We start from the raw sequence: 10,958 nt of genomic DNA, 5'->3' as shown, positions 1-10,958 counted from the left end.
CTTTGCTCGTTCTCATCCACACTTGGAAACTAAAAAATCGCTTCTGCACATGCGCGAACCGCTAAGCCTAATGGGAACTGTAGTTCCCATTAGGCGGTGACGTTTAGAACAAGAACGCGCACCGCAAAACCAGCATGTCAGGGGAAAGAAAACTCAGGACGGATGGAAGATACAATGAATGTCCTTTTAAACAGGTACAGCAAGATTTTAAACAATAATTATGACGTTTTTCGTTCACATATGTGTGAAGACTATATTTTAAACCAATAAAAAATTTTCCTTTAGTGACTCTTTAAAAACACAAAAATTTATCAAAATGCCCACAATAAAAATACAACATGTAAGATAATGGAAAGTATTACATACTGCTGCTAGTTAGTTTTTTTTTATCAATTAGAGTAGGGGGTCTCCAAACTTTCTAAGCAAAGGACCAGTTTACTGTCCTTCAGAATTTACGAGGGCCGGACAGTGGGAGTCAAAAAGGTCCCGACATCAGTGGGAAAAATTACGTCCCATTGTTTTAGTGGGAGTAACTGTGCCCGGTTTTTGGGTCCCATTGTTGGTGTTATTGAGAAAAACTGTGCCCCATTGTTGGTGTCATTGCGAAGAATTGTGACCCATCGATGATGTCATTGAGCCCCATTGTTGGTGTCAGTGAATGAATAATTGACCCAAGGGCTGGATAAAAGCAAGCACAGGGCCGCATCTGGCCCCCGGGCCGCAGTTTGGAGACCACTGAATTAGAGTGACAAAAGATGGCAGTGCAAAGTGCAGGTACAATCTCATGGTTTAAAGATCTTTCTGACAATAAAATCTTTTATGTTCATGGACAAAATGTATTAAATCTAGCTCATTGGTTTAAAAGTGGGGGTATGCCTGTATACAGTCTCTCACAAAAGTAAGTACACCCCTCACATTTTTGAAAATATTTTATTATATCTTTTCATGTGACAACACTGAAGAAATGACACTTTGCTAAAATGTAAAGTAGTGAGTGTACAGCTTGTATAACAGTGTAAATTTGCTGTTCCCTCAAAAAAACTCAACACACAACTCTTAATGTCTAAACCCTGGCAACAAAAGTGAGTACACCCCTAAGTGAAAATGTCCAAATTTGGCTCGAAGTGTCAATATTTTGTGTGGCCACCATTATTTTCCAGCACTGCCTTAACCCTTTTGCGCATGGAGTTCCCCAGAGCTTCACAGGTTGCCACTGGAGTCGTCTTCCACTCCTAAATGATGACATCACAGAGCTGGTGGATGTTAGAGTCCTTGCTCTCCTCTCCCTTCCATTTGAGGATGCCCCACAGATGCTCAATAGGGTTTAGGTCTAGAGACATGCTTGGCCAGTCCATCACCTTTACCCTCAGCTTCTTTAACAAGGCAGTGGTCGTCTTGGAGGTGTGTTTGGGGTCATTTTCATGTTGAAATAATGCCCTGCGGCCCAGTCTCCAAAGGAAGGGGATCACGCTCTGCTTCAGTATGTCACAGTACATTTTGGCAATCATGGTTCCCTCAATGAACTGTATCTCCCCAGTGACGGCAGCGTTCATGCAGCCTCAGACCATGACACTCCCACCACCATTCTTGACAGTAGGCAAGACACACTTGTCTTTGTACTCCTGGTTGCTGCCACACACGCTTAACACCATCTGAACCAAATATGTTTATTTTGGTCCCATCAGACCACAGGACATGGTTTCAGTAATCCATGTCCGTAGTCTGCTTGTCTTCAGCAAACTGTTTGCAGGCTTTCTTGTGCATCATCTTTAGAAGAGGCTTCCTTCAGGGACAACAACCATGCAGACCATTTTAATGAATTGTACGGCGTATAGTCTGAGCACCGACAGGCTGACCCCACACCCCTTCAACCTCTGCAGCAATGCTGGCAGCACTAATACTTCTATTTCCCAAAGACAACCTCTGGATATAATTGCTCACGTGCACTAAACTTCTTTGGTCGACTATGGATGGCGAGGCCTGTTCTGAGTGGAACCTGTCCTGTTAAACTGCTGTATGGTCTTGGCCACCTTGCTGCCGCTCAGTTTCAGGGTCTTGGGAATTTTCTTATAGCCTAGGCCATCTTTATGTAGAGCAACAATTCTTTTTTTCAAATCCTCAGAGAGGTCTTTGCCATGAGGTGCCATATTGAACTTCTAGTGACCAGTATGAGAGAGTGAGAGTGATAACACCAAGTTTAACGCACTTGCTCCCCATTCACACCTGAGACTTTGTAACACTAAAGAGTCACATAACACCAGGATTGAAAATGGCTAATTGGGCCTAATTTGGAGATTTTCACATAGGGGTGTAATCACTTTTGTTGCCAGCGGTTTAGACATTAATGGCTGTGTTTTGAGTTATTTTGAGGGGACAGCAAATTTACAGTTATACAAGCTGTAAATTACCTTACATTGTAGCAAAGTGTAATTTCTTCAGTGTTGTCACATGAAAATATAATAAAATATTTACAAAAATGTGAGGGGTGTACTCACTTTTGTGAGATACTGTATGTATATTATTATTTATTTTAACTATGCATTAAGTTGCTTACCTAAAGTTCAGCTGTAATTTTTAAATGTTTTATGATTAAAAATATAGTTATGTTTATTCATATAACATTTTAAACATCATCTCATAATAGACCTCTAAGCACACTGTAATATTTATAATTTCTCATAAATAAAAAAATATATAAACATTTAATCAATTTAATTATATGCATATAATTACCACTTAAGGACCGCCTCCTGCATATTTATGTCGGCAGAATGGCACGACTGGGCACAAGCAGGTACCTGTACGTCCTCTTTAAGTGCCCAGCTGTGGGTCGCGGGCGCGTGCCCGCGGCACGCACCCGTGACCCGATCCAAAGCTCCGTGACCGCGGCCGCGGGACTCGCGGACCCGATAGCCGCTGGAGTCCCGCGATTGGTCCCCGGAGCTGAAGAACGAGGAGAGCTGTGTGTAAACACAGCTTCCCTGTTCTTCACTGTGGCGCTGTCATTGATCGCGTGTTCCCTAATATAGGGAAGCACGATTAATGACATCCAGCCCCGCCCCCCTACAGTTAGAAACACAGATGAGGTCACACTTAACCCCTTCAGCGCCCCCTAGTGGTTAACTCCCAAACTGCAATTGTCATTTTCACAGTAAACAATGCATTTTTATAGCATTTTTTGATGTGAAAATGACAATTGTCCCAAAAATGTGTCAAAATTGTCCGATGTGTCCGCCATAATGTCGCGGTCACGAAAAAAAACGCTGATCGCCGCCATTAGTAGTAAAAAAAAAAATATTAATAAAAATGCAATAAAACTATCCCCTATTTTGTAAACACTATAAATTTTGCGCAAACCAATCGATAAACGCTTATTGCAATTTGTTTTACCAAAAATAGGTAGAAGAATACGTATCGGCCGAAACTGTGGAAAAAAAAGTTTTTGTATATATTTTTGGGGGATATTTATTATAGCAAAAAGGAATATATTGCATTTTTTTCAAAATTGTCGCTCTATTTTTGTTTATAGCGCAAAAAATAAAAACCGCAGAGGTGATCAAATACCACCAAAAGAAAGCTCTATTTGTGAAAAAAAAAGGACGCCAATTTTGTTTGGGAGCCACGTCGCACGACCGAGCAATTGTCAGTTAAAGCGATGCAGTGCCGAATCGCAAAAACTGGCCGGGTCCTTTACCTGCATTTTGGTCCGGGTCTTAAGTGGTTAACAAGAATGAAACTACAAGAGGGAAGAAATGCAAAATAATAGGTTTTACAAATTGGATTTTTTTTAAATAGGAATGAAATGAGTGCACACCAATTAGAATAATATAGAATGAATTATTTAGAATGTATTTTTGTTAATTACATGTTTGTTTTAATAGAAATTATATAAACATTTAAAAATGAGAAATTAGCCATTTAAAAGCAAACTTAGTGGCAGCTGTAGTGGAAATACAATATTAATATTAAAACTTGACACATTATTTAACACGTTATTTTATTTAGTATTAAAGCTCTTAAAGCAAATATTTTCTAACCTTTAAGCACTTATGGAAAACTAGTGAATAAAACTTAAATTGTGGGAAAAAAAATATATAATATATAAGAAACGGATAATGATAGGTTTTATTTTTCATAGATTGCATTTATTTAAAATAGAAAAATGAAATCTTGCATGAATAGTGTGGAATTAAAATGTAATATGTGTATTTAATAATTTCACATTTTAAGTAAATATTGGAACAATGTATTGAATCTCTTTTCAAAAACAGAAATCTAGAATTTAAAGGCAAATAAAAATAAAAATATTTAAATAATGCATTTTGTAACTGGAATATTCTCTTGCACTTAGTAAATTAAAGTACTAGTACAGTAATAATATTAACATTTATACATTAATTTAAATCAATGATTTAATCACTCTAAATTTCTTACTTCTCAGCAAATGTTAAAGCGGAGTTCCACCCGTTTTTAGTTTATTAAAAGTCAGCAGCTACAAAAAGTGTAAAAGACAAAAAAACAACAAAGGCGCACCAACCTAGTGTATTACCGTTTAACCACTTGTATTTTGACACTTCTCTCCTTCATGTAAAAATCTAATTTTTTTTTGCTAGAAAATTAATCAGAACCCCCAAACATTATAATTTTTTTTAGCAGACACCCTAGGGAATAAAATGGCAGTCATTGCAACTTTTTTTCACGCATGGTATTTGCGCAATAATTTTTCAAACGCCATTTTTGGGGAAAAAAACGGTTTCGTGAATTAAAAAATAACAAAACAGTAAAGTTAGCCCAATTTTGTTGTATAATGTGAAAGATGATGTTACGCCAAGTAAATAGATACCTAACATGTCACGCTTTAAAATTGCACACACTCATGGAATGGCGCCAAACTTAACGGTACTTAAAAATCTCCATAGGCGACGTTTTAACATTTTTTACAGGTTACTATTTTCGAGTTACAGAGGAGGTCTAGTGCTAGAATTGCACACGCTCTAACGCTCTAACGCACGCGACGATACCTCACATGTGGGGTTTGAACGGCGTTTACATATGTGGGCGGGACTTGCATGCATGTTCGCTTCTGCGAGCGAGATAACGGGGACCGGGGCGTTTTGGAAATTTTTATTTATTTTTTTTACTTTTCTTAATTTTTTTATTTTTACACTTTTTTTTATCACTTTTATTCCTATTACAAGGAATGTAAACATCCCTTGTAATAGGAATCAGTGTGACAGGTCCTTTTTATGGAGAGATGTGGGGTCAATAAGACCCCACATCTCTCCTCCAGGCTTGCAAGCATGAAATCGGTGAAAAAAAATCACTGATCACATGCCGACAGCCGCGATTACGGCTTTGTTTACTTCCGGGTACTGGGCGTGATGTCATAACGTCACGCCCGGGCCTCCGACGGTCATAGAGATGACTGGTGACCATCTCTATGCTTTCCAGGCAGCGTCGACCGATTCGCTCTCCGGGCCCCCAATGGCACGGGAGAGACCGGAGAAGCACCGGATGGCTATAAGAACGATCAATCGGTGGAACGGCCGCTTTGATTGTTCTTATCGTGCACAGAATCGGCGGCTGAAGACGGCGATATCTGAATGACGCCTGTAGCTGCAGGCATCATTCAGATATCACTGCACAAAGTGGAGGACGTCATATGACGTCCTCCCGTGGACAAGTGGTTAAACTATTTTATTGGATTTCAATAAAAAACCTACTCACAATTTGTGGTAGAAAGATACGCAGTATGGGGCAGATCCACGTAGCGGATCGTAATTTTATTCCGTCATAGCGTATCGTAGTAATGCTACGCTGCCGCAACTTTGAGAGGCAAGTGCTGTATTCACAAAGCACTTGCCTCTAAAGTTACGGCGGCGTATCGTAAATCTGCCGGCGTAAGGGCACGGAATTCAAATGTTAAAGATGTGGGCGTGTTTTATGTTAATTTTACTTGACCCGACGTAAATGAATTTTTTTCTGAACGGCGCATGCGCCGTCCGTGGGGGTATCCCAGTGCGCATGCTCGAAATTAACCTGCAACAAGCCAATGCTTACGACGTGAACGTCATTCTACGCAAAGCCCTATTCGCAAACGACTTACGCAAACAACGTAAAATTTTCAAAATTCGACGCGGGAACGACGTCCATACTTAACATAGGATACGCCTCATATAGCAGGGGTAACTATACGACGAAAAAAGCCTTACGGAAACAACGTAAAAAAATGCGCCGGCCGGACGTACGTTCGTGGATCGCCGTATCTACCTAATTTGCATACTCAACACGGAAATATGCACATTAGATCCGACGGCGTACTAAGACGTACGCCAGTCGGTTCTAGCACAGCTTCAGGCGTATCTTGTTTTGTGGATACAAAACAAAGATACGCTGGAGCAAACTAGAAGTTACGCGGCGTATCAATAGCTACGCCAGCGTAACTTCTTTGTGGATCTGGCCCTATGAGGCTTTTTCCATAGAGACTGCAACATGTGGAGCCCGAACCACACTCCAAATGGTCATGGAGGAAGTGAAGAGGGTCACTGCCGGCTGACGCGTTTCAAAGCACAAAGCTTCTTCATCAGAGCCTAGCAGTCTACAAAAAGTGTAGCTGTTGACTTTTAAGAAACAGACACTCACCTGTCCCATGGTCCAGCGATGCAGCCGCCTGGAGCCTCGCTCCCCTCCTCTCTACGGCGCCATCATAGCAACTGTGGGCACCCAGCCGTGACAGCTTATAGCTTCACGGCCGGGCATGCACTGCGCAGTGCACTGTAAGTGGCACTGCACTCTGCTATTGGCCAGGCAATCTTCTGGACCTGTAACGTGTCCCAGAAGATTGTAGGGAAGGGGGAGAGGGGTAGTCGCCTAGGAAGTCAAGAAGCGGAAAGGAGGAAGTAGGAAAGGAAGTCCCTCTAAAAAGAAGGTACCCACTCCCCCCCCCCAAAAAAAATTTAAATTTAAGGGGGCGAGGAGTGCTTAAAGCGGAAGTTCCACTTTTGGGTGAAACTCTGTTTTAAAAAGGAGTTCAATTTACATTTAAATATATAATTACAAGACTAAGCTAAAAAAGGTAAGAAATGCACACAAATAAGTTTTATTTTTATAAACCATATTAAAGTAGAACATTTAAATGATTGGAAACATAGTATAACAACTCAGACTTCTAATATAAAACATATTATGTTTATATACAATCATTTAAATGATTTATTAATCTTTTTTCTAAAAATGAGAATTTGAGAATTTAAAATGAATATATTGTAAGAAAAAAAATCTAAATAATGTAGTTACTAACTGGAAAAAAAGGCACGCTTTGTAATCTTAAGAATAACGATCGGCAGCTGTTGTGTTTAGATTTTGGATAAGTCTGTGTTCAACCAACTGTAGACAAAGGAACCACAGTGGTGCTGTGTTAACCCTATGGAAGAGATATGGAATTTGAAAGTCCTATAAATAAATTCACATTAATAACGTTAACTGCTTACTTCTGCTTTTTGTATTCATATTCTTTTTTTAAGACGAGGTCAGGGAAGATTTTACATCAAAATATTATGACCATTTTGCATTTACAATCTTTATGTGAACAACTAAAAAAAGTACACCCAACAACTTCAACTGATGCTGAATGGCACTTTAAAATAGAGTCTTAATTACCACAATCTACTTCTTAAATCACTACTTGTCCAGCCTAGTTGTTAAGAAATGTTTTTTGAAATGTTTCAATTTTTTTTCACATGTGTGTTAGACATTTCAGAGCCTCTAAAACCTGGTTGTTCCTCAAGCTGTAAATGATAGGGTTTAGCATGGGGGTGACTGTTGAGTAGATCATAGAGACTGCAGAATCCAGCTTTTCTGAAGAACCATTGTTAGGTAGAAGGTACATGAATATGAGGGCTCCAAAGTATAGTACAACTACTGTAATATGGGAAGCACAAGTGGAGAAAGTCTTCTGTCTGCTGGCCCTACTTGGGATTCTGAATATGGTCACCAAAATAAAAATGTAGGAGGTTAAAATGAAAATGAGGCAGCTGACGCCAAACACAACAGCTGAAAGTGTAGCCAATATGTTGTTTATGTGGGTGTCAGAACAAGAGAGACGAATGAGAGGTTGAACCTCACAGTAGAGGCGCTCTATGGAGTTTCTACCACAAAACCAAAGACTTGTTGTAAACACAGTGTTGATCGTTGAGTTTAGAATTCCACTTAGCCAAGCAAGTGCTGCCAAACACAGGCACACCATCTTATTGATGATGACTGTGTAGTGTAAGGGTCGACAGATGGCCACGTAGCGGTCACAAGCCATACAAGCAAGAAGAATGCATTCAGTGGTGGCACACAGTGTAAATAGGTAGACCTGGATGATGCAGCCAGTGAAAGAGATCACATTGGTTCCTCTTGCTAATGAGAATAATATATTTGGTATTGTGATAGATGTATAACACATCTCTAGGACTGAAAGGTTAGATAGGAAAAAATACATGGGAGTTTGGAGCTTATCGTTTACTCTGACTGCCAAAATAATAAGACTGTTTCCTACAATAGTCATAAGAAAGATGATCAGAAAGACCACAAACATCACCATGTTCCACTTAGAGAAATGTGAAAATCCGAGAAGGATGAAATCAGTCACAGTGGTCAGATTGTGCATTACTACTAAATTTAATTTATGAAAATAGGTCAAATATGTTCAACCTGAGAGATAATTCAAAAGGGATTTGTGGAGTGGCTTTTTACATAATTTCCTTTTTTTATTATGGCAAAACACAATATACAATTTTATTGTTTTGTACTTCTAGCCAGGTAAATACGAAATATTGCATAGTAATATTTTAACATTCTGGTCAGCCAGCATGTGCACCTTTTTGACTTTTCACATGTGTTTACAGGCTAAATAGCTCAAGCTGAACCTTACATCTATAAGTGAATAACTCATCAGCAGTTACTCTTATTTTGTATGTGTTAGTTTGAAGTTTCAGTCAGAGAAACCAGGCTCCTAAAAAATTTGTACGAAAAAATTAAAAGATAAAATAATACAAATAAAAACACCATCCTACTAACACCAATCTCTCCCCTAATGACACGGTCCACTGATCTACAGAAAACCATCGGTATATATATATACACAAGAAAACACACACATACGTGTTTGAGCTTTGAGATGAACACCCTAATGCAATAGACTGTGCACACCTACAGTATGATCATGATGGTAATGATAATATTTTTCTGTATGTGTGCTTCTTAATTACATTTAGAGAACAAATGTGTATTTAGTTATCATTTCATATTTTATCACATCAAGTATATTTTATTCTGTATGTTAAGATTGTTACAAAAAATAAATTTGCTAATAATGAAAAGATATCTCAATTTATTCCTAAGTAATGCAAGACGTGTCTTGGTGTAAAATAGTTTCATAAACAATATAGTTAACGAAGAAAAAAAAAAAATTGGCAGACTAGATGTACTACTGTTTCTATGATTCTGGTAGTATGCTTTTGTCAGCTCCCAAATTGAATTTTGAATAGAAACATGTAATTGTGAATGATAGAATCTTCCTGAACTAACCCATACAAAATATTATAATAAAACACAAAACGGAAACCTCACCTGCTTTGTACAGAAAAGCAACACAACTGAGACTACTGGAGAGAGAGGCTTATGTACAGAATATTGTAGACTTGGAAGATTCCCATTAGGACCCTAGAGTCCCTCCTGAATACGTTCTTTATAAAATTAGAATTGTAAATAAGACAATGCAAAACATAAAGCTCATAATGCATTTTATTAAGATAGTCTAATAATGGCCATAGATGGGTAGATATTCCAGCGGAATAGGGCACTGACACCCCACCAGCAATCCTTGTTCTGGTTTAATCAGTGGGGGGGAGGTGGTGCATGGCCAGGGACTAGCCATGTTTTCCTCCAGCATAAAAGGGGACTATTGTGAGTTGTGTGTACAATCGTTTTCTAACATGGAACATTTTTGTGTGTGACAAGCGGTCATGGTGGCATGGCATGGCCAGAAACAATCTTTGTCAACCCCTAGTATACCCTACTGGACACAGTCCTAACCTGATCGTTGCAATTACCACAAGAACTGGTATATATTTTTTGCAGTAATGGTGGATGTTAGTATGGTAAATGCAAATAAAAGTATGTAAAGTAAAAAAAACTTTAAATATATTTTGGAAACGTTTGAGTGGAATGCCTACTGGGTTCAGGATAAAAGCTGTTATGGCCAACATTATTTAAATGTAATTTTGTCTGTTATACGCCATTAATCTCATTGCTCTAAAAACCTGCAAAATTGCAACTAAGCAGTTATACTGTACTGCCAGGGCCGTCTTTAATATGGTTTGGGCCCTGGGCAAACATTTTTTTGGGGCCCCCCTCCAGCTTATTTTGGGCCTGGCTGGTTCACATGTATGTGTTTTGGCAGTCCTCATTTGTGCAGGTACAGCAGCCCATTGATTTGAATGGGCTGCCATGCCTTTGTTTCCTGCAGAAAAAAGGTGCATTCAGCATTTTAAAAATACAGTTGCCTTTAAATCCATTCTGCTTTTGCACCATACTACTTACCTGCAGTTCTTGCACACACAAACGCACTGTGTTTTTAAAAGCGTGACCTAAACATCTAAAAATGCAGCAAGTTTGACAGTGCGGGAACTGCAGATAAGTCACAGCAGACAGCAGAATGGACAGACAGTGCTGTATTTCAGTGTTTGATGGGCATGGACGTGCCGTGTGCGCAGCCTATTACATGAGGCATGCACTTTTCTTTGCAGGAAACGCAGGCATGGCAGCCCATTCAAATGAATGGGCTGCTGTGCCTGCGCAAATGTGGGCCGCCAAAACACATACATGTGAACCAGCCAGGCCCAAAATAAGCCCATCAAGCAGTTAAATACATACAGTAATGCCATGTGCTCTGAGACCTTACTCAGCCTGGA

At 39.3% G+C, this 10,958-nt stretch overlaps 1 protein-coding gene across 1 annotated transcript; it reads right to left on the bottom strand.

Annotated features, from left to right (window-relative positions):
* Positions 1 to 7,285: 7,285 nt before the first annotated feature.
* Positions 7,286 to 9,061, bottom strand: LOC120914472 (olfactory receptor 5V1-like). Its single transcript, XM_040325157.1, has one exon. It carries the CDS (start codon positions 8,651 to 8,653, stop codon positions 7,736 to 7,738), a length of 918 nt encoding a protein of 305 aa, XP_040181091.1. The 5' UTR covers positions 8,654 to 9,061; the 3' UTR covers positions 7,286 to 7,735.
* Between the last annotated feature and the right edge of the window lie 1,897 nt (positions 9,062 to 10,958).

The sequence above is a fragment of the Rana temporaria genome, chromosome 9 (genome assembly GCF_905171775.1).
Source record: "Rana temporaria chromosome 9, aRanTem1.1, whole genome shotgun sequence".
NCBI lineage: Eukaryota > Metazoa > Chordata > Amphibia > Anura > Ranidae > Rana > Rana temporaria.
This window is presented reverse-complemented; position numbering and strand designations above follow the sequence as displayed.

Bases quoted from the DNA above. Each gene is read 5' to 3' on its own strand.
- LOC120914472 (XM_040325157.1), bottom strand. From the start codon at position 8,653: ATGCACAATCTGACCACTGTGACTGATTTCATCCTTCTCGGATTTTCA.